This window comes from Capricornis sumatraensis, chromosome 4, assembly GCF_032405125.1.
Source record: "Capricornis sumatraensis isolate serow.1 chromosome 4, serow.2, whole genome shotgun sequence".
In the NCBI taxonomy this organism is placed as follows: Eukaryota; Metazoa; Chordata; class Mammalia; order Artiodactyla; family Bovidae; genus Capricornis; species Capricornis sumatraensis.
Window position 1 is genome coordinate 41,715,766 of NC_091072.1, and position 25,781 is coordinate 41,741,546.

General features: G+C 39.2%; 1 protein-coding gene across 1 annotated transcript in view; it reads left to right on the plus strand.

Moving 5' to 3' along the window:
• Window positions 1-25,781, plus strand: part of CSMD1 (CUB and Sushi multiple domains 1) — a 1,675,023-nt gene that overhangs the window by 1,170,997 nt on the left and 478,245 nt on the right. Inside the window, exon 11 of the mRNA XM_068971399.1 lies at window positions 22,339-22,442. Within this exon, the coding sequence (XP_068827500.1) occupies window positions 22,339-22,442 (104 nt within the window). The remainder of the gene's footprint in view (window positions 1-22,338; window positions 22,443-25,781) is intronic.

Genomic DNA, 25,781 nt, shown 5'->3' on the forward strand with positions numbered 1-25,781 from the left:
TAGGGTCAAGAGAGGTCAGACATGACTGAAGCGACTTGGCACGCATCCTCCAGGGGATCTTCCTGACCCAAGGGTCAAACCCATGTCTCCTGTATCTCCTGCATTGTTGGCAAGTGGATTCTTCATCACTGAGCCGCCTGGGAAGCCCTCTTAGGATAAGACATTACCATAATTTAGGGCAATTCTATATTACAGTCCATGGGGTCACAAAGAACCAGACATGACTGAACACACACACACACACACACACACACACACACACACACTGGCAAGACTTAGAAGAGAAACACATTGAACAGAGTTATTACTTACTGAGCAGCTACTGCATGCTATTTGTCTTATGTTTCCACAGTTCTTCTTTGTTAAAAATCCTACAACACTTCACAGATGAGGAACCTGTGAAGATTAGATATCTTTTCATCATTCTTTTAGCTCTGCCTAACTTTAATATATAAATGTCAAAGTAGAATTGTGCCATTCTGGGTTACATGTCGGCCGTGTGTTACGTGGACAAGGGGTGATGAAGTCCATTGCTGTTGTCCAAGCAGAGAATAACTGGGCAACTACAAACTAAAATGATTAAAGATAACTTGCATGGGAAGTGTGGTCAAGAAATACCTATACTTCTCAGAAGGAAGCTATAAGTCATGCTTACCTGTAGTTGAATGATTTGGATTCTGATTTGTATTTTCGGACTGTTGCTTTTAAACGCTTGTGTGCCTTGCTCATCCTCTAGCTATGAAATAGTCACAGAAGGTATCTTAAGTATTCTGAACTTTCTTCACACCGTATTAACCCCTAATACTCTGGGTGGATTTAAACATGTTTGAAAATAAAGCAAGTGGGTTATACCCAGTTTTAGAGACAAAAGCAAATGCATGGAGTTATATCTACAGAGAATATTTAAGTGGAAATTTAAAAAAAAAAAAAGATTGAACAAGTTTGTTTGTCCTTGATAATCAGCTCTTCTGCCAGAAATAAGGATACTCAAGATCTGAAGAGAGTTCAGAAGATTTGGGAATATTTTTGAAGAGGTTGAATAAGGAAACATATCTACTAGAGGCAGTCATAAGCATCCAATTCTCATTCTTTCCAACAAGTACATAAAAATAGCAAGCAGGACAAGCTGTCATTGAATGAGAAGACACAGCTATTTTTTAAAGGAAAACCCATTGCTGGTAAAACATAACTTCCATATGCAGAGAAAAAAAAAGTGTTGACAATTTTGCCCATCAGAGATAATTCATCATTGTGTTGAAAATTAAGGAATGGTCTTCTTGTTAAACATATATGCTTTTATTCTTAATTTTAAGTTACCCAGATATTTGCACAGCAGACAGTAAAGCACAAAAGTCAAGTTCTCTAATTGTGGTTTGTAAAGGATTTTTTAAAATGTTGCAGTAAAAACAAAGGTTATCTTGCAAATAGTTTAAAAGGAGATAGTTTATCTTCCAATTTTAAAATGTCATATTCTCAGTTTGAAACAAAATAAAGGAAAAATATGAGGGAATTCACTCATGATTCTTTTAAGTGTTTTATGGACTCCTTTTAAGTACTACAGCTGTATTGTCACTAACAGAACTGGAGATCTAAATGATATTTCTCAGGTTGACTTGTCTAGAATGTGCATGGTGTCTAGTCTCCTCTAATGATTAATCCTAGCAAACAGAACGTGCAATGAAGTGTCCAGTTCCCTAGTCCTGGCTAGAGTCTGAGAAATGCAGCAACAACTTATTTAAACTGTTCTGTGGGGCATGGATCATTGTTTCTCACTTGTTTCTTTTGTATCTTCCTGTCATTTTTGAAATCCTGCATTAACTCCAAATTCTGAGTTGTTTTGAATTGTACTATTACCTTCTAATTGACACTTACATGGAATAGTGCGTTTTACTTGATGGAAATCATTAATCCTTACCTTGCAGTAATTTTTCAGTGTTCTTACTTAAATCTACTGATGACATTTAACAAAGACAATATTGTTTCTACAGACTGTCAGAAAAAAATATATATCATATACATTTGTGTATCTTCTATCTACAATCCAATAGCATTTGAAATGTCTAAAATTAAATAGTCATTTTCTATATGTTGCGAATGTACAGCTCCATATTTTAAGCTCCAAAATTTGCAGCTATCCTCAGCTGCTGGCTGAATTAAATAATTATATTTTATATGATTTTCTTTTATTTAAAGGGGATATATATGTGTGTATGTATATATATATGTATATATATCTATGTATATATATATATGTGTATATATATGTATACACACACACAGATATTCATTTAGGAAAATTGAAAGAGTGTAAAAATGTATAAAAAAAGAGAATCAATCATTGGTCCATAATTCATTGATAGCCATGCAGCATTTTGGTATATTTTTACATCAGAATTCCCACTACACCAGCGTTTCTGGGTTCTAAGAATCTGCATTTTTAATAATGTCACACAGAAGTTATTGATGTAGGTGGTCTATGGATTGTGTTTTGAGAAACATGCTACAAGATAATTTAAACTTCATGGATTCTGGAGGGAGAGAGTGAACATTTTCAATAAAAGAACAGTTATGTTCAAACTTGTTTAAAGAACAAAACTATAATGGACTGTTAAGGATGTATATGATGGATAATTTGAATGAAAGGAGAGTGGACAATTACCACACTGTTGATAAAGCCCAGCCCAAGGACAAGGCACATGTTTGAATTAGAGCTAACTGAAATTTATCAAATGTGTAGTGTGCATCACATACTATTTTAGGTATTCTGTGCATGTTCATTTCTTGCTTCCCTATGATAATCCTATAAGTGATATTAATCTGCATGTCATGTAGATAAGGAAAGGGAAACATACATAATTGATTACTTATGCAAATCATACAACTAGTAAACTACAAAACCAAAATTCAAAGCCAGAGGAGATCCAGGACTTCTTCTGATCACCAGTGAGCCTCTTCCTATATCATTTACAATCCCTAGAAAGCATATTTTGGAAGAACCCCAGTAAATTTACCATTCATCTATGACCACAGAAATAAGCTTTTTTGTTCTTAATTAGTCCGTTTTTGTATGGGTAGTTATAGGCCAGACAATGTGTAAGCACTGTTCAAAATATTTTCTGAAATAAATATACAGATGTGGGATGTTTAAGTAGATTTGAAATGTAGTAGATTTTCTCTGCATGTTTGGTAGCTAGAACAAAGTGTTGCCCAAGTTTTGCCATAGAATAAAATGTCAGAAAGAATCTTCTAGTATCAAAATCAAAAGCAGCCTTTATTCTACTAATTGAAAAAAGTGACATGACAAGAATCATTCTTTTGTTTTATTTTGTTTTAGTAAAACTGAGAAGTTGAACCACTGGTGAAATATTATGAATTTAGTGAATAAAATCTAATTCATGAATAAGTAGTGTACCAGCTAGCAGTTCTTAGGGAAGGAATAGGTGAGGGTGAGTATGCCCACAAAATAAACCATTCTCACCCTTAATGAATAATTCCATATAAAAAAGAAAAATTTCTAGAATCCTCAGGCATGCTGGAATGTTACAGATATTTGTGAGTATAATTTTTTCCCCTTATTCTGAAGGGCATCAACTTGGTTTTGCTTTGTACAACTTTAGAGCTATTTTGGTTTATGCTAATGGGAGGCCATCAACCTTTGACTAGCTTTAGAGTCTAAAGTTAAACCCAGTATATATGTGATAGTCCCAGGTTTTTTAGGTTAAATGGTATACCTGGGAAAGATAAGTGTATTGATTCAGCAAATATTTATGCACACACAGCACTGAACCCAGTAGTTAAAAAAAGAAAAGCCAAATGACTCCTGTTTTCTTAGATTTTGCATTCTAATTGGAAAGATAGAAAATGAGCAGATAGATGATAGATGGATACATGGATACATAGATAGATGAATACATGGATACATAGATACATGGATACATAGATAGATGGATACATAGATAGACAGATACACAGATAAATGGATACACAGATACATAGGTAGATATATGGACAGATGATAATTGATAGGTAAAAAAGAAAACTCAGATAATGTGAAGAGACTTTGAGGGTAAAAACACTAGGTAACAAGCATGACTGCTAGTGAACAGTGTAAGAATGGTATTCACATGGTCAAAAAAGACCCTTGAGAAAAAATACTCAAATTGGATCCCTGTAGGAAGAGCAGCCATGCCCAGGTCTCAAGAGAGAACTTTCCAGTAAGAGACAATCTATGTACAGTCCAGGAACAAACAGAGAACAGTTAGACACAAGCGACCTGAAGGAGGGGAAATCCTGTCTTTTATATCAAGGTACCAATTTGGGGTCAAATAATAGATCACTCTTTAAAGTCATAGTTTGAATCATTAATTCATATTTATCATTAGCTATATCTTTCTGACCTTTTTTTTTTTTTTTTCTTGATGGAAATGTGTATATTTCTAGAGTTTTCCTTCCGGGACAGGAGATATTTATAGACATAACTGAAGATGAATTAAAAATGAGTGAATGAACCATGTAAAATGTCTGTGTAAGCCATTGCTTTGTAGGGCTTGACTGAAGCAGGACTAAGGCTATCCATTCCCCTCATCCCACACATCGAGAGTGTCAGGATTTCCCTGTTTTGCACTTCTTCTCTTAACACACATGTAGACCCCTCTACCTCCTGTTTACTTCGTAAATCCCAAGCTCTCTTAAGCTTCCTTTGCCTTCACGAAACAGAAGTGGGTGACAATGATATGGAGGCATTTAAATGGCCTCACCAAAGCATATGTTGCTAGCATCCATGATAGATAACTATAACAGCAGAACCTAGTCCCCTGATGTTCAGGTGGCAACATCTCCCTGCAAGCTTGACGTGAGGTTGGGTGGCTGCCTCATTTCCACCTTTTTACAGATTGGCCAACTCTGGCCCTCAGGCCTGAATGGATTCACATTGCTTCACTGCAGGCTGTTACAGAAGTCAAGACAGCGGCAGGGTGTCAAAATGCTGATGGGAACCTCCCGGTCATGTGATTCTTTAGTTGCTTTTTGGGTTTTTTTCCCCCTTTCTTTCTTGTTGGACCGTGGACATTTATAAACTGGCCCATGAGAAAGACAAAAATTTAAATTAAACCGTCCTTGGATGCTGGGCTTCATAAGCAATGCTGATATTGGTTTGCGACAGCTCCCAATCTCTACACCTGTTTCAAATTAGATTGCTAAAGTAATGTATTCAGACAAACACTGCAGTTTGAAGAGTAGATTTTTTAAAATAAATTAGAATGGCTGTATCACTAATGAGCCACCTTGGGAAGCCGCCTCTGGTATCTGGGGCTCAACCCCAGAAGTAAATATGTTGCCTGATTCTTTGTCTAACTCTCTTGCTCAATATGTAGAAATAAATGTACATGTCTTTATTTTTTATCAACTCTACCCTTTCCTTTCTACATAACGTCATTTATTTTTCTTAATTAGTTACTTTACTTTGGCTGTGTGCTCCCATTGCCCTTTGTGACACACTGACTCTGTCTTGACTTGCAAGTCTTTGTTGCCGTGTGCGGGCTCTCTCTAGTTGCAGCCAGCAGGGGTTGCTCCCTAGCTGTGTGTGGGCGTCTCACTGTCGTGGCTTCTCTTGTTGCAGAACATGGGCTCTAGAGCGTGTGGACTCTGCAGTTGTGGTGAACAGGCTTTGTTGCCTTACAGCATATGGGATCTTAGTTCCTGGACCAAGGATCAAACCTGTGTCTCCTGCATTAGCTGACAGATTCTTAATCACTCTTTATATATGGAATTCTTTATATATGGAATTTAGAAAGATGGTAATAATAACCCTATATGTGAGACAGCAAAAGAGACACAGATGTATAGAACAGACTTCGACTGTGTGGGAGAAGACAAGAGTGGGATGATTTGAGAGAATAGCACTGAAATATCTATATTATTCATATGTGAAACAGATCACCAGTCCCGGTTTGATGCATGAGACAGGGTGCTCAGGGCTGGTGCACTGGGATGACCCTGAGGGATGGGATGGGGAAGGAGGTGGGAGGGGGGCTCAGGATGGGGAACACATGTATACCCGTGGCTGATTCTTGTCAATGTATGGCAAATTGCCTTCCAAATAAAATAAATATATTAATAAAAAAGAGGGCTTTAAAAAATATTCTTTAGCTCAGTCTTTTCATAGTTAAGTAAAATACCATTTAGATAATTATTTAAAATGAATTCTGTTCTTTGAACTATCTTTCAGCCAAGTTGGAGGTAAGCAGTGTGTTAGTAAAATACCAGAAACATTTAAGAAAAAAATATTTTCTTTTCCTTCTTACACAAAATAACCTCTTCACTAAATAAACATGCTAAAAAGGACATTATTTTTTCTTTTTATCTGGCACTCATAATCTTGATCCATCATCTCTAGGGTTTTATTGGTCAGAGATAAACAAAACTAACTTAGATTGGCATTTCTTGAAATTCTTCTGTGTTACTGTATGGAACTCTTAGATTTCTTGAATACTTCTATGAGATGATATATTCCTATTTTGCTTTATTTTGTTTAAGCAGGGCCATAATGTATCATTCTTTTAGATCTGTTTTCATCGTTACCCAGCTATAAACAATGTGCCTTCTGTTATTTCTCTAGCTATTGATTTTGCCCCTTCACTCCAGTTATTTTTCATGAACTCTCATATCTTCTGCCTTCATCTATGGGTCTGTAAGTTTCTCTTGCAATCCTTTCATCTTTTAGTCCTTCAAATTTGCAGCTAAGTTATTCCACATATCCTGCATTGATGGATTTTAACATTCTGTAAATGTTAATTCTGCATTTTACCACATCTAATAACACTCTGATTTATTCTATAGCAGTTATTGTATTGTGACTCTCAAATTCCCAGTCTCTCATGTTTAATAACTATGCTGCCTTCTTTCATCCATTTGGGAATACATTTCAATAATCTCCCAAACAATGCTTGTGGTTCTCTGGTTGCTTCATTTCAGAAATTAATGAAATTCTTGCAGAGATCTCACTAGTTTATTCTCTTATTTTACTCAGTAAACTGTTTTAACATACCTGCGTCACTGCTTTGGAGTTTGTTTAGTCTCCCAGGTGAGCTGGTTAGTCTTTGTTGCACTGTAAGTATACTCTGTCTCTGATACTTTTATTGACGTTTTTATGATTTTTGCTTGAGGATTTTCTTTACAATATTAATCCCTGTCATCTTCATCCAACACCCAATTCACTTCTTTTTCTGAAATGTTGTGGATCTCGCTTTAATTCTTGAGAATCCATAGTATTGTGTCTAAGTATTTTTCCAAGACAAGCTTCTTAGGAGAAGCACAATACTACTAAAATGAAAAGGGAGATGTGTAGTTGGAAACATTTGTCTAGAGATAAAATGACAGAGGATTCCTTTCTGGATAAATTGGTATTCAGTTCAGTTCAGTTCAGTTCAGTCGCTCAGTCGTGTCTGACTCTTTGTGACGCCATGCAACACAGCACACCAGGCCTCCCTGTCCATCACCATCTCCTGGAGTTCACTCAAACTCACATCCACTGAGTTGGTGATGCCATCCAGGCATCTCATCCTCTGTCATCCCCTTTTCCTCCTGCCCCCAATCCCTCCAAGCATCAGACTCTTTCCCAATGAGTCAACTCTTTGCATGAGGTGGCTAAAGTACTGGAGTTTCAGCTTCAGCATCATTCCTTCCAAAGAAATCCCAGGGCTGATCTCCTTCAGAATGGACTGGTTGGATCCCCTTGCAGTCCAAGGGATTCTTAAGAGTTTTCTCCAACACCACAGTTCAAAAGCATCAATTCTTCAGCACTGAGCCTTCTTCACAGTCCAACTCTCGCATCCATACATGACCACTGGAAAAACCATAGCCTTAACTAGACAGACCTTTGTTGGCAAAGTAATGTCACTGCCTTTGAATATGCTATCTAGGTTGGTCATAACTTTTCTTCCAAGGAGTAAGTGTCTTTTAATTTCATGACTGCAGTCACCATCTACAGTGATTTTGGAGCCCAAAAAGATAAAGTCTGACACTGTTTCCACTGTTTCTCCATCTATTTCCCATGAAGTGATGGGACTAGATGCCATGATCTTCGTTTTCTGAATGTTGAGCTTTAAGCCAACTTTTTCACTCTCCTCTATCACTTTCGTCAAGAGGCTTTTGAGTTCCTTTTCACTTTCTGCCGTAAGGGTGGTGTCATCTGCATATCTGAGGTTATTGCTATTTTTCTCGACATTCTTGATTCCAGCTTGTGCTTCTTCCAGCCCAGCGTTTCTCATGATGTACTCTGCATAGAAGTTAAATAAGCAGGGTGACAATATACAGCCTTGACGTAGTCCTTTTCCTATTTGGAACCAGCCTGTTGTTCCATGTCCAGTTCTAACTGTTGCTTCCTGGCCTGCATACAGATTTCTCAAGAGGCAGGTTAGGTGGTCTTGTATTCCCATCTCTTTCAGAATTTTCCTCAGTTTATTGTGATTCACACAGTCAAAGGCTTTGACATAGTCAATTAGGCAGAAATAGATGGTTTTCTGGAACTCTCTTGCTTTTTCCATGATCCACCAGATGTTGGCAATTTGATCTCTGGTTCCTCTGCCTTTTGTAAAACCAGCTTGAACATCTGGAAGTTCATGGTTCAAGTATTGCTGAAGCCTGGCTTGGAGAATTTTAAGCATTACTTTACTAGCGTGTGAGATGACTGCAATTGTGTTGTAGTTTGAGCATTCTTTGGCATTGCCTTTCTTTGGGATTGGAATGAAAACTGACCTTTTCCAGTCCTGTGGCCACTGCTGAGTTTTAAATATTTGCTGGCATATTGAGTGCAGCACTTTCACAGCATCATCTTTCAGGATTTGAAATAGCTCTACTGGAATTCCATCATCTCCATTAGCTTTGTTCATAGTGATGCTTTCTAAGGCCCACTTGGTTTCACATTTCAGGATGTCTGGCTCTAGGTGAGTGATCACACCATCGTGATTATCTTGGTCGTGAAGATCTTTTTTGGTATTGGTATATAGGAATTGCTAAGTCAGAATGAAGAGACCCAGGGTTTTCCTTGGTTATAAAGACTTGTTAGGTTTGAAATAATACAACCCCTCATGTTGGTGGCAGAATGTGTTCTGGCTAGTGGACGTGAGGAGTTTTCTATGAAAGAAGCCGATGAAGGTGGTGATGACACAACTATTGCTAATCCAGTGCCTGCTGTACCACGGCATGCTGCACACACGTGGCTGCATCCTACTTTTAATTGTCAGCACCCAGATCTTCGGGAGGCCCGACGTAAGGGATGACAGTCCCCGTAGTTGCATCACAGAGAGAATGAAAGTAATTTGTTTCCAGTTACTGCTGAGAGAAGGGAATGACAGAGGATGGCCTTCAGGGTGTGTTTTGTTTTTGTTTATGTGCTGACTTGCTTCAGTCATGATCGACTCTGCGACTGCCATGGCTCCTCTGTCCACGAAATTCCAGGCGAGAATTCTGGAGTGAGTTGCCGCCTACTTACTCCAGGGGATCTTCTTGACCCAGAGATCAAAACTGGCTCTCTTGCATTGCAGGCAGGGATGCAGTCTTTACCACCTGAGCAACCAGGGAAGCCCTGGCCTTTAGGCTGGAAATCAGCAAAGTTCTAGAGGACAGAACCACGTAGGAGATTCTGGGATCCATATACCATGCCCCTTGTGTTCTTGTGATATGATGTTATGACCAGACAGCTGTGGATGGAGAAATTGCATGTTTCCTGCCTGTTTGAGTGTTTCTCTTTTCTACCTCTGAATCCCTGGTTAATTTGACTCTTAGTAGTACAGGTTGATAATATTGCAGCTACATTTGAAATAATTATAGTGTGCTCAGTCATGTCTGACTGTTTGCAGCCCATGGACTGTAGCCCGCCAGATTCCTCTGTCCATGGAATTTCTCTGGCAAGAATACTGGAGTGGGTTGCCACTTCCTGCTCCACGGGATCTTCCCAACCAACAGATCAAACCCACGTCTCTTGGATCTCCTGCACTTGCAGGCAGATTCTTTACCACTAGCACCACCATATTATTATATGTCTCTTTTTATTAACAGTGCATTGAACTCTAATTTTAAATAGACATTTAGTGCTTGTATGTGGGGCTAAGTATAAAGCAAGACTATCCTAGAATTTTTTTTTTTTCCTAAATTGTTTCTTTCAAAGCACTTTTCTTTCTAGGTTGCAACCAAATCTTGGTAATTTCATGCTACATATCATTCACCACTACCATGTGTAATTTGCAGATATGAAACATTTTATTTTATTTTTTTCCTGTGGGAAACACCAGTGTGCATTTACTCAGGCTCTGTGATGCATGCATTTGGACAGGATGGTCTCTTTATAATTAGTTAATATTTTTTCAATTTTCCTATGGTTGGTCCTCAGTACCTCAGGCTAAAAACTTTAAAATTTGTTAGAAATTATTTCATAATTTTTAATTCCTAAGAAAGTATGAATTTCCCTTCAAAATGTGAAATAAATTGCTTCTGGCAAGCACATTAGTAATTTCCAGATATAGGGTTATGTTCTTTTGGAGAAAGTTCACAGTTTGAAAAGTCTTTCTTCTGCAAAATGATTTGAAGTTAAACAGATCAGATCATTAAGCCTTCTTTTCATCAGTTTCCTTCCCCTTCCCCTTTATCAGTTTCAAGCCCTCATTCCTTACCTTGTTGATTTCAACCCTCAGTCATTTATTAAGGTGATTATGAGTTAGCTTCTTCTAAGATGTAGGGACTTTTTACTTACTTGTTTTGTGCTGTTAGTTGTACATCTCAGAAAATTGTAAAGTCGTTCTCTTATTCTGTATCTCTTCCTATTGTCACAATTTCTGGCAGAAACATGTCATTCCAAAAAGTTTAAATATAGTTTAAAGAGGACACTGAAACCAAAGGCACATAAAAAATAAAACTTTTGATGAGGAAGCCTAGTGATTCATGTGTGTGTGTGTGTGTGTGTGTGTGTGTGTGTGTGTGTGTAAGAAGCTAAAGGAAACATTTGGAACTAAATGCCACTGAATCATTCACATTTTAAAACATCAGGCAGCACCATTTACAACAGCCAAAACACAGACACAACCTAAGCATCCATAGATGGATGAGTGAAGAAAATGTGGTGTGTCTGTGTGTGTATATGTGTGTGTACTGCTGGTGGCTCAGCAGTAATGAATCTGCCTGCAATGCAGGAGACATGGGTTCAATCCATGGATTGACAAGATCTCCTGGAGAAGGAAATGGGAATCCACTCCACTATTCTTGCCTTGTAAATTCCATGGACAGGAGAGCTTGGCAGGCTACAGCACATGGGGTTACAAGAATCAGGCTCAGCTGACCCACTAAACCATCACCACCATATATACATGCATGCAATGGAATATTAAGCCGTACACAGAAAAGAAATGCTACATGATCTCATGTATATGTGAAATATAAAAAAAATCACAGGAGGCGATCCTAAGATGGCAGAGGAATAGGTTGGGGAGACCACTTTCTCCCCCACAAATTCATCAAAAGAACATTTGAATGCTGAGTAAATTCCACAAAGCAACTTCTGAATGCCGGCAGAGGACATCAGGCACCCAGAAAAGCAGCCCATTGTCTACAAAAGGAGGTAGGAAAAAATATAAAAGATAAAAAGACAGACAAAAGAGGTAGGGACGGAGAACCATCCCAGGAAGGGAGTCTTAAAAAAGAGATGTTTCCAAACACCAGGAAACACTCTCACTGGCGAGTCTGTGGTGAGCCTTGGAAACTCAGAGGGCAACATAACCGGGAGGAAAAATAAATAAACAGTTAAAACCCACAGATTACGTGCCCAATGGTAACTCCTCGCAGAGAAGCAGGGCAGATGCCCGCATCCTTCACTACCAAGCGGGGGCTGGGCAGGGAGGCATGGGCTGCATTGCTTAGAGTAAGGACCAGGCCTGAATGCCCCGAGGGCAATCTGAGGGAACTAACTTGAGATAGCAAAGAAAACTATGGGATAGCTACCCCACAAAAAGGTGAAAAGCCCTAACCTAAGATACCACCAGACCCACTTACAGAACAAAGGACTGACTAGAGCTAGCTGGCTGTGGACCCACCAAAGACAGGCAGGCGAGGGCAGCCAGAGCCAGAAGGGGGCAATTGCAGAGCCAGAAGGGGGCAATTGCAGCCCCAGAGAGGCAGTATCTACCAAACTGCAAACAGGCTTTGTTGCTAACCAAGACTCCTTAGGGTTCTGGATGGTCAATATCCGCCTGAGAAGGTGTGTTGGTTGTACACTCAGAAAACCGAGCGGCAGGGATGGGGGAGGCAATAAGTCACAGCGACTGCACTTGACAAACACCTGGTCACCTGAGCGGCTCAGACCTGAAAAGGGCATAAAATGCAGGCCCAACAGAGTCTGCGCTCTGAGGACTGCCTGAGTGCCTGAACCTTAGCAGCTTAGACCTAGGAGGTGCATGGAGCCCAGGGCCAGCCTCAGACGGTTCCCAGCAGAGCAACCTAGAGCCTGAGCAGTGTAGACAGGAAAAGCACACACGCTGTGAGCGGGGGCAAACCCAGTGTGGCCGAGACCCTGCGAGCCCACGCCAGTGTTATTTGTTTGCAGTGTCCCTCCCTTCCCACAGCGCGAATGAACAAGTCAGCCTAAAAAAGTGTCCACCACCGCCCCCTTGTGCCAGGGTGGAAATTAGACACTGAAGAGACCAACAAACAGAAGCTAAAACAGAGGAAACCACCTTGGAAGTGAGAGATGGAGAAGTCTTGAGGCTACTGTAAGAATAAGACTGAAAACCAGAGGCAGAAGGCTTAAGTCCACATCCTGAGAACACCAGAGAACTCCTGACTCCAGGGAACATTAATCAATAGGAGCTCATCAAATGCCTCCATACCTACACTGAAACCAAACACCACCCAAGGGCCAACAAGTTCCAGAACAAGACATACCATGCAAATTCTTCAGCAATACAGGAACATAGCCCTGAGCTTCAATATACAGGCTGCCCAAAGTCACTCCAAACCCACTGACATCTCATAATTCATTACTGGACACTTCATTGCATTCCAGAGAGAAGAAATCCAGCTCCACCCACCAGAACACCAACACAAGCTTCCCTAACCAGGAAACCTTGACAAGCTACCTGTCCAACCCCACCCACAGCGAGGAAACTCCACAATAAAGAGAACTCCACAAACTGCCAGAATACAGAAAGGCCACCCAAACACAGCAATATAAGCCAGATGAAGAGGCAGAGAAATACCCAGCAGGTAAAGGAACAGGATAAATGCCCACCAACCCAAACAAAAGAGGAAGAGATAGGGAATCTACCTGGTAAAGAATTCCAAATAATGATAGTGAAAATGATCCAAAATCTTGAAAACAAAATGGAGTTACAGATAAATAGCCTGGAGACAAGGATTGAGAAGATGCAAGAAAGGTTTAACAAGGACCTAGAAGAAATAAAAAAGAGTCAATATATAATGAATAATGCAATAAATGAGATCAAAAACACTCTGGAGGGAACCAACAGTAGAATAACAGAGGCAGAAGATAAGATAAGTGAGGCAGAAGATAGAATGGTAGAAATAAATGAAACAGAGAGGAAAAAAGAAAAATGAATTAAAAGAAATTAGGACAACCTCAGAGACCTCTGGGACAATGTCAAATGCCCCAACATTCAAATCATAGGAGTCCCAGAAGAAGAAGACAGAAAGAAAATACTTGAGGAGAAAATAGCTGAAAACGTCCCTAAAATGGGGAAGGAAATAATCACCCAAGTTGAAGAAACCCAGAGTTCCAAACAGGATAAACCCAAAGTGAAACACCCCAAGACACATATTAATCAAATTAACAAAGATCAAACACAAAGAACAAATATTAAAAGCAGCAAGGTAAAAACAACAAATAACACTCGAAGGGATTCCCATAAGGATAACAGCTGATCTTTCAATAGAAACTCTTCAGGCCAGGTAGAAATGGCAGGACATACTTAAAGTGATGAAAGAAAATAACCTACAGCCCAGACTGCTGTGCCCAGCAAGGATCTCATTCAAATACGAAGGAGAAATCAAAAGCTTTACAGACAAGCAAAAGCTGAGAATTCAGCACCACCAAACCAGCTCTCCAACAAATGCTAAAGGATCTTCTCTAGGCAGGAAACACAGAAAGGGCGCATAAACTGGAACCCAAAACAATAAAATAAATGGCAACGGGATCATACTTATCAATAATTACCTTAAACGTAAATGGGTTGAATGCCCCAACCAAAAGACAAAAACTGGCTGAATGGATACAAAAACAAGACCCCTATATATGTTGTCTACAAGAGACCCACCTCGAAACAAGGGACACATACAGACTGAAAGTGAAGGGCTAGGAAAAGATATTCCATGCAAATAGAGACCAAAAGAAAGCAGGAGTAACAATACTCATATCAGATAAATAGACTTTAAAACAAAGGCTGTGAAAAGAGACAAAGAAGGCCACTACATAATGATCAAAGGATCAATCCAAGAAGAAGATATAACAATTATAAATATATATGCACCCAACATAGGAGCACCACAACATGTAAGACAAATGCTAACAAGTATGAAAGGGGAAATTAACAATAACACAATAATAGTGGGAGACTTTAATACCCCACTCACACCTATGGACAGATCAACTAAACAGAAAATTAACAAGGAAACACAAACTTTAAAAGATACAATAGACCAGTTAGATCTAATTGATATCTATAGGACATTTCACCCCAAAGCAACGAATTTCAACTTTTTCTCAAGTGCACATGGAACCTTCTCCAGGATAGATCACATCCTGGGCCATAAATCTAGTCTTGGTAAATTCAAAAAAATTGAAATCATTCCAAGCATCTTTTCTGACCACAATGCAGTAAGATTAGATCTCAATTACAGGAGAAAAACTATTAAAAATTCCAACATATGGAGGCTGAACAACACTCTGCTGAATAAACAACAAATCATAGAAGAAATAAAAAAAGAAATGAAAATATGCATAGAAACGAATGAAAATGAAAACACAACAACCCAAAACCTGTGAGACACTGTAAAAGCAGTGCTAAAGGGAAGGTTCATAGAAATACAGGTATACTTCAAGAAACAAGAAAAAAGTCAAATAAATAACCTAACTCTACACCTAAAGCAACTAGAAAAGGAACAAATGAAGAACCCCAGGGTTAGTAGAATGAAAGAAATCTTAAAAATTAGGGCAGAAATAAAGGAAAAAGAAACAAAAGAGACCATAGCAACAATCAACAAAGCCAAAAGCTGGTTCTTTGAAAGGATAAATAAAATTGACGAACCATTAGCCTGACTCATCAGGAAACAAAGGGAGAAAAATCAAATCAATAAAATTAGAAATGAAAATGGAGAGATCATAAGAGACAACACAGAAATACAAAGGATCATAAGAGACTACTATCAGCAATTATATGCCAATAAAATGGACAACTTGGAAGAAATGGACAAATTCTTAGAAAACTACAGCTTTCCAAAACTGAACCAGGAAGAAATAGAAAATCTTAACAGACCCATCACAAGCACAGAAATTGAAACTGTCATCAGAAATCTTCCAGCAAACAAAAGCCCAGGTCTGGACAGCTTCACAACTGAATTCTACCAAAAATTTAGAGAAGAGCTAACACCTATCCTACTCCAACTCTTCCAGACAATTGCAGAGGAAGGTAAACAACTTCCAAACTCATTCTATGAGGTCATCATCACCCTAATACCAAAACCTGACAAAGATGCCATACAAAAAAAGAAAACTAAAGAGTCCAAAAGTCTGTTCTATACTCTGTAGGAGAGGGAGAGGGTGGAATGATTCAGGAGAATGTCACTGAAACATATATAATATCATATATGAAACAAGTTGCCAGCCCAGGCTCAATGCATGATACTAGATGCTTGGGGCTGGTGCAGTAAGACGACCCAGAGAGATGGTATGGGGAGCGAGGAGGGAGGGGGTTTCAGGATGGGGAACACATGTATACCTGTGGCAGATACATGTTGATGTATGGCAAAACCAATACAATATTGTAAAGTAATTAACCTTCAATTAAAATAAATGAATTTATATATATATATATATATATATATATATATATATAATTTTTTTTTTTAATGGAAACTAAAGGCCAATATCACTGATGAACATAGAGGCAAAAATCCTCAACAAAATTCTAGCAATCAGAATCCAACAACATATTAAAAAGATCATACATCATGATCCCAGGGATGCAAGGATCCTTCAATATCTGCAAATAAATGAGTGTAACACACACACTAACAAGTTGAAAAATAAAAGCCATATGATTATCTCAATAGATGCAGCAAAAGCTTCTGACAAAATTCAATATCCATTTATGATACAAACCCTCCAGAAAGAAGAATGGAAGGGACATACCTCAACATAATAAAGCTATATATGACAATCCCACAGCAAACATTATCCTCAATTGTGAAAAAAGGAAAGCATTTCCCCTCAAGTCAGGAACAAGACAAGGGTGCCCACTCTCACCACTACTATTCAACATAGTTTTGGAAGTTTTGGACACTGCAGTTAGAGCAGAAAAAGAAATAAAAGGAATCCAAATTGGAAAAGAAGTAAAACTCTCACTGCTTGCAGATGACATGATCCTCTACATAGAAAACCCTAAAGACTCCACCAGAAAATTACTAGAGCTAATCAATGAATATAGTAAAGTTACAGAATATAAAATCAACACACAGAAATCCCTTGCATTCCTATACACTAATTATGAGAAAATAGAGAAATTAAGGAAACAATTCCATTCACCATTGCAACGAAAAGAGTAAAATACTTAGGAATATATCTACCTAAGGAAACAAAAGACCTATATATAGAAAACTATAAAACACTGGTGAAAGAAATCAAAGAGGACACTAATAGATGGAGAAATATACCGTGTTCATGGATTGGAAGAATCAATATTGTGAAAAAGAATATACTCCCCAAAGCAATCTATAGATTCAATGCAATCCCTATCAAGCTACCAACGGTATTTTTCATGGAGCTAGAACAAATAATTTCACAATTTGTATGGAAATACAAAAAACCTTGAATCGCCAAACCAATCTTGACAAGGAAGAATGGAACTGGAGGAATCAACGTGCCTGACTTCAGGCTCTACTACAAAGCCACAGTCATCAAGACAGTATGGTACTGGCACAAAGACAGAAATATAGATCAATGGAACAAAATAGAAAGCCCAGAGATAAATCCACACACCTATGGACACCTTATCTTTGACAAATGAGGCAAGAACATACAATGGGGAAAAGACAATCTCTTTAACAAGTGGCGCTGGGAAAACTGGTCAACCACTTGTAAAAGAATGAAACTAGAACACTTTCTAACACCATACACTAAAATAAACTCAAAATGGATTAAAGATCTAAATGTAAGACAAGAAAATATAAAACTCCTAGAGGAAAACATAGGCCAAACACTCTCCAATATAAATCACAGCAGGATCCTCTATGACCCACCTCCCAGAATATTGGAAATAAAAGCAAAAATAAATAGGACCTAGATAAAATTAAAAGCTTCTGCACAACAAAGGAAACTATAAGCAAGGTGAAAGACAGCCTTCAGAATGGGAGAAAATAATAGCAAATGAAGCAACAGACAAATAATTAATCTCAAAACTATACAAGTAACTGTTGCAGCTCAATTCCAGAAAAATAAACGACCCAATCAAAAAATGGGCCAAAGAACTAAACAGACATTTCTCCAAAGAAGACATACAGATGGCTAACAAACACATGAAAAGATGCTCAACATCACTCATTATCAGAGAAATGAAAATCAAAACCACAATGAGGTACCATTTCAAGCCAGTCAGGATGGCTGTGATCCAAAAGTCTACAAGCAATAAATGCTGGAGAGGATGTGGAGAAAAGGGAACCCTCTTACATTGTTGGTGGGAATGCAAACTAGTACAGCCACTATGGAGAACAGTGTGGGGATTCCTTAAAAAACTAGAAATACAATTGCCGTCAGTTCCGTTCAGTCGCACAGTCATGTCCAACTCTTTGCAATGCCATGAATTGCAGCCCACCAGGCCTCCTTGTCCATCACCAACTCCCAGAGTTCATTCAAACTCATGTCCATCGAGTCGGTGATGCCATCCAGGCATCTCATCCTCTGTTGTCCCCTTCTCCTCCTGCCCTCAATCCCTTCCAGCATCAGAGTCTTTTCCAATGAATCAACACTTCGCATGAGGTGGCCAAAGTATTGGAGTTTCAGCTTTAGCATCATTCCTTCCAAAGAATACCCAGGACTGATCTCCTTCAGAATGGACTAATTGGATCTCCTTGCAGTCCAAGGGACTCTCAAGAGTCTTCTCCAACACCACAGTTCAAAAGCATCAATTATTTGGTTCTCAGCTTTCTTTGCAGTCCAACTGTCACATCCATACATGAAAACTGGAAAAGCCATGGCCTTAACTAGATGGACCTTTGTTGGCAAAGTAATGTCACTGCTTTTGAATGTGCTATCTAGGATGGTCATAACTTTCCTTCCAAGGAGTAAGCGTCTTTTAATTTCATGGCTGCAATCACCATCTGCAGTGACTTTGGAGCCCAAAGAGATAAAGTCTGACACTATTTCCACTGTTTCCCCATCTATTTCCCATGAAGTGATGGGACTAGATGCCATGACTTTCATTTTCTGAATGTTGAGCTTTAAGCCAACTTTTTCACTCTCCTCTTTCACTTTCATCAAGAGGCTTTTTAGTTCCTCTTCACTTTCTGCCATAAGGATGGTGTCACCTGCATATCTGAGGTTATTGATATTTCTCCTGGCAATCTTGTTTCCAGCTTGTGCTTCTTCCAGCCCAGCGTTTCTCATGATGTACTCTGCATATAAGTTAAATAGTCAGGGTGACAATAGACAGCCGTGACGTACTCCTTTTCCTATCTGGAACCAGTTTTTTGTTCCATGTCCAGTTCTAACTGTTGCTTCCTGACCTGCATACAGGTTTCTCAAGAGGCAGGTCAGGTGGTCTGGTATTCCCATCTCTTTCAGAATTTTCCACAGTTTATTGTGATCCACACAGTCAAAGGCTTTGGCCTAGTCAATAAAGCAGAAATAGATGTTTTTCTGGAATGCTCTTGCTTTTTCCATGATCCAGCAGATGTTGGCAATTTGATCTCTGGTTCCTCTGCCTTTTCTAAAACCAGCTTGAACTGCCATACGTCCCAGTGCAGCAATCCCACTGCTGGGCATACACACTGAGGAGACCAGAATTGAAGGAGACACGTGTACCCCAGTGTTCATCGCAACACTGTTTATAATAGCCAGGACATGGAAGCAACCTAGATGTCCATCAGCAGACAAATGGATAAGAAAGCTGTGATACATATACACAATGGAATATTACTCAGCCATTCAATGAATACATTTGAATCAGTTCTAATGAGGTGGATGAAACTGGAGCCTATTATACAGAATGAAGCAAGCCAGAAAGAAAAATACCAATACAGTGTACTAACGCATATGTATGGAATTTAGAAAGACGGTAGCAATAACCCTGTATGCGAGATAGCAAAAGAGACACATGTATAGAACAGTCTTTTGGGCTCTGTGGGAGAGGGCAAGGGTGGGACGATTTGGGAGAATGGCACTGAAACATGTATATTATCATAGAGTCCAGGTTTGATGCATGATACAGGATGCTTGGGGCTGGTGCACTGGGTTGATCCAGAGGGATGATATGGGGAGGGATGTGGGAGGGGGGTTCAGGATGGGGAACACATATACGCCTGTGGTGGATTCATGTCAATGTATGGCAAAACCAATACAATATTGTAAAGTAATTAGTGTCCAATTAAAATAAATAAATTAAAATTCCCAGAAGCAGAGTTGAGCCATGATGACTAGGGATGAAGAGGTGGGGATAAATCTGGAGATCTTATGGCCAGCATGGTGGCTGTAGACGAAAATACTGTATTGGTCATTAGACATATGCTAAGAGAATAGATTTAAGGTGCTTTACTTTACAAGCGAGTGAATACTAAGTGAGAGACAGGGTTATTAGCCCGACTATAGTAGCGGTCATGTACTATATGTGTGGACATCAAATCCTCATGCTATACTCCTTAAATACACACAAATTTTGTTTACAAAAATGAATTCTCTTGATCACATCACTCATCACTGACTGAGAAATGACAGCAACTTTCATTCCAGATGTATATTTTGTTTAGCTGCCAGATATATTTATAGAATGATATATTTTATAACATACTAGGGCAGTGGCAACCCACTCCAGTACTCTTGACTGGAGAACCCCATGGGTGGAGGAGCCTGGTAGGCTGCAGTCCATGGGGTTGCGAAGAGTTGGACACGACTGAGCGACTTCACTTTCACTTTTCACTTTCATTCATCAGAAAAGGAAATGGCAATCCTCTCCAGTGTTCTTGCTTGGAGAAACCCAGGGATGGGGGAGCCTGGTGGGCTGCCGTCTATGGGGTTGCACACAGTTGGACACGATTGAAGCGACTTAGCAGCAGCAGCAGCAGCAATGGCATAAAGATTGTCCTTTGACTCTCAGTAGAGGCTGATTGTCAAGGCTAAACCCTGACAAAAACCTCTCCAACACCCTTTGCTTTGGCTTGAAAGAATTATAGAATGATCCTTTTTACACCCAAAATAAAAACACATTTATGTGATGAGACCCCCATCTATGACATTAAAAATCAGCCAAGCATGACCCTCAGGCTTGAATGGATTATCATTGCTTCACTGCAGGCTGTTAGACAAGTCAACACAGAATCAGTGTGTCAAAAAGGGTAATGGGAACCTCCAGGATGTGTGAATCTTCGATCATTTTTTTCTATCTTGTTAGACCATGGACATTTATAAATCAGCCCATGGAAAAACAAAAAATGAAGTAAAGCCATCCTTGGTTGCTGGGCTTCATAAACAACAGCCATCAATCCCTACACCTGTTTTGAATTAGATTGCTAAAATAATGTATTCAGACAAACATTGCAATTTGAAAGAGTAGATTTTTTAAAATAAATTATAATGGCTATACAACTAATTTTAGTAAGAATTTCAAATAGCAAAATTAATACACCCCGTATTAGCATTGCTCAGGAAAGCACCTGGTTAGAGCCTGCTCAGAAAAGCAACATCAAATTGGATGGTAGTCCAAAGTCTGCCTTCCTCCCTGGTGCCACTTAGACCTTTCTTTCAGGTTTCATAAACAAGCATTTGATGTTTTGTACAAGATTCCAGAGTTTCAGAGTTACTCTTAAGTAAATCTCATCAAAGTGTATTTACAGTGTTAATGGCTTCTTTATTTGCCGTTCTCTCACGCTCTTCAGTTGGCTATGTACCCCATTTGTTACTCTATCTACCTGCCTACCTTCCTACATCTATCTATCTACCCTCTCTATCGTCTATCCATCTATCTCTTCATGTATTTCTACTGCCATCATCTCCATTTACTGATCTCTTTTACCGATCTATTCATCTCTCTCTTTCACCAGTGATATCTTCTTCCTTTCCTTTTTATCTGTTACAGATTATCTAGTGTCTGTATCTATCTGTCTGTCTAGCATATAGTTCCATCATCAATCTATTTCTCCTTGTCACCCAGGGCTCTCGCCTAACTTTTTGACACTCCAGACACTTTTCCCCCTCAATCACAATTTTGGTCAACGAAGCAAGCATTACTTTTATCAGGGTAAAGGATACGTGCTCTACAGAAAGGACACAGTGTTCTATTACATCCATACGTCAGACACAAGCTGCTCTTGTCTAGATGATGTCGACCACCCAAAGTGTTCTTTATTTTAAAACAGACAAGGCTTTGCAAGGTAAATGTAGAGGACAACTTTCCAGCCTCAGAAGGTCTTTTTCATATGTAAATATGAGTAACTACATGAAATCTGTGGACATCACACTGAAAACGTTTATTTGTTGGTGTTCCAGTTATCCTCTAAATAGATCTCATTAACTGCAGTCTCCATTTATTTTGCTTATACTGACTTAACCTTTGGTCATTCTGAACACTATAAATATGAGGATAAATACTTGATAGGCTTAACATATAATATGGGTTGATTTCATTTTTAAAGCTGATAATATCTTTGGAGTGATAGCAATTTTGAATTCCATAGAATCCTATAATCAGGGGCTCTCAAATGTACATAATCATTATTTTAAAAAGCAACTTGATATCATTTGAAATAACAATGGCATTATGGAGCAAAATTAATTCTCCAACTGAATATATGCAGTATGCAAGGTCCTAGGGAGTTCCCATTATGCTAAGTAATTCTGTCTTGTGTTTGATTCAGGTCATCAAGCTTGCCTTTGAGGAGTTTGAGCTAGAAAGAGGTTATGACACCCTAACCGTGGGCGACGCAGGAAAAGTAGGGGACACCAGGACCGTCTTGTATGTGTGAGTACATCTTCCCTTGTTTTCTTTCTTTCCCGGGATGGGGAGGTGTCTGTGCAGACACGGGTGTGGACTGGAGATCCTGGTCAGACTTTCCATTCCCAATCAGAAGCTTAATAGATGCCACATGTGGCTACATTAGTGGCATCCAAATCTGATTTCACATGAGAATTAATTCAGCATTATGTCCTATTAATATCTGTCAATGTTTTTCTTTTTATTTCAAATCATTAAGAACATGGCAAAAATTTAGAATATATTGGAAAGCAGAAAGTAGAGGTGATAAGTTTCTCAATTCATCTCCTCCTTATCAATCTCCTTCCACTTATTCTAATATCCATGTTTGGGGAAGTACAAATATTTTCTACAATGAGGCCATGTGTCTTCCCAAAGCCTTGCATTCTGTAGAGCTGCATACTAACTGTAGCAGAGATGGTGGGGAGAAGAGTGGGGGTAACACCCTGCATGTCTGTGGACCTCCCAACCCAGAGTCCTGGGGGATTCAGAAGCAGCCCTGCCAGGTAGAGCAGCAGAATCCCTGCACTTGCTCCACTGCAGCTGGACTCACAGAGGGGGCTGCACCCACAGAGGAGTCTGCACCCACAGAGGGGGCTTGCACCCCTTCACCCTGGATGCTTTCCGCCTCTTGCAGATGCAGGGCCATAAGGCGAGTCTGGTCAGTTTTTAGCAGGCTTGTTCTTTCAGAATTAAAGCTGTGACCCCGGGGGGCATCTTGACTCAGTATCTTCAGCACAACAGGGAATGTCTCAACAGCCCCTTCCTCTGCGTTTGCAACCTACACAGACAGCTTCCTGAGGGGGCTTCGGAGACACCTAAACCAGAAATTGGTTTCACAAATGAAAGTCATTCTGCAGGATTTTCACCTTTTTTCTCTTAATCTACTTATTCATGGCTGAGGTTTTCTGTTTATTTGAGAGAAAGCTTACCCTTGATAGCTTCAGCTAGGAAACAATGACAATAGTGGAATAGTAATGGCTGTAATGCCCACTTATTCTCTTACTTACTAGTTACTTATGTGATAATTCATGTAAAAAAAAGTTCTGCAGCTGAATGTCTGTCTATACCTTTAAAATTAATGGGCCTGAATTCTGATGGCTCTGGGGACACTCTATTCTCCTTTGTTGTGTCTTGGACATACTTTCCAGTCAGTACATATCTTTATCTCATGTTTTATAACTACTACTACTAATAATTAAAGTCATGTTTCGTGTTACTGGCCCATGCCCTATGATGATGATTATAATAATAACAGTAGTAATCTCATGGCATTTATTGAGAACATCTTGTGTACTATGCACTGTGCTAATATATATTATCTTCTTTGGCCTTCACCTTAATCCTATAAGTTAGGGATTAATACTGTCTTCATCATACAAGTGATGAAACCAAGGCTTAGATTTACCCCAATTCACAAACCTGGTGCCTGATCCAGCAGGTGTTCAGACTTAGTGATTCTGACCGGGTCGGTATTCCTTATCATTAATAACCTTTGGCTTTTCCCCATCCCTCCCATAATTTCCCCTTCCTAAGCAGCTATGCAATAAGCTACTTTGTACAAATAGTCATAGTGTTTCATGTGCCTTCAGGAAAAACTATATAGCTTTTCTTCCACCACAGTATATGAAGGTCCTTATTTCCTCTCACTCATCCTCAATGACTAGCCCCCACATTGCATTCATTTATAAAAATTGGATTTCTGCAGGATAAGACCTGGACATCTATATGTTTGCAGTGTGCCATGTTGACGGCAGGCACACAGCCTGGCACAGGTGTGGAGAGGCACTTCTGGACACCAACTCAGTGCATAGTGATGGGGTCAGGGTGCCAGAGATGGAGTTTCTGGCCGGAGCTTTGCTCTTAACCCTCTGTGACCCACTCTGTACCTGTGTTTTCATGGCTACAATATATGTATAATAAATGTTTCCTGCCTGTGGTAAAGAGCAAAATGAAATAATGCCTGTGAACACACTGGAGAGCAAAGAAATACAACCCACATATGAGATAGCTTTATTATTACCATAGTGTCTAATTTAAGAAGAAGTGTCATTAAAACAAATGAGAAAAGTTTTCAACTAAATGCAAAATATAAAATATAAATGTGGCCAAGTGGTGCCATATAAAGTCCCTTAGGTCGCCATTAAAGATCTGTGGCTGCGCACCCATTGTTTTCAATGCTATTTGTTGTTAGAGAGCAACAGCAAGCTATGTGTTACGTTGACATAAGTGTTATTAGAACCTCCTCCCAATAGCTCAAATCTATAAATGAAAAACTAAATAGTCAACTGAATCAAAGTGAGATGCCCTTTGGGAAACATAATGTAACAAAGATCAGTTGGGCATTTAATCATTTGTAATAGAGGAAGGCAAAGCCACTGACATGTTTTCTCACACAATTACAGAAAAAGAATGAATGGGGGAATCGCAGCTGGTGTCTTCAGATAAACTGGTAATGTTAGGGGATACATCAACAAACATTTTCGAGTACTACTATGTCAGACCTGACATACCGGATTCCTACTATAGAATTTAAAATCTAATTGGAAATGGCAGCAATGCTCAGATGGTTATATACCAGAAAGTATATTGAATCACTGAATCTCCTGATATGTATTTCAAATAAAATTTGGGTTAAGAACCCTTTCTTATGGGTGTCTGATATATACTATGTTTGGCTCAATATTTTATACATTTCCATTTTTAGGGGGGCTGAGGAATTCTATTCAGATCTTAATTTTAAGGAGAAATTCAGAACCTGAGAGAGCCAACTGGCTCATCCTAAATATAGTTTTCAAAAGCCTAATTTCTGTTAACGGCTTTTTATTTTCTCGTTTCTTGACCCAAAAGGAGAAAAACTGAATATTAGGGGAACTCTTAATAGCTGATTCTTCCCAAGAGGTGAATGCATTTATTCAGGTTACTTTTACAGAATGACAGACTTCAAATTAATTCACTAAGCAAATATCTCTTGAGACCTCTTCAACAATACATATTGATAACTTTCTCAAATGTAATTTGCAGAAGAACTGTATCCAGAGACATGGTTCTTCAAGACTTTCCTCTGGCCTTTGCAGTTACTAGCAGCCGGTGCATGGGAAATGGCATTCATTTCAGGATGTTCTGAGGATTACCAACATAGATGACAGATTGTAAGTGCCCATCGGTCTAGGGGAGGGATAGTTAGTATCAGGGAAATCTGCGAGCAAGCAGTATTGCCTCTGCCTGACTACTCGTCACTACTCATCCATTAACCAGTAAGGAGACTTTGTTGCTGTTCCATCCCTAAGCCCTGTCTGACTCTTTGCAACCCCATGCACTGCAGCA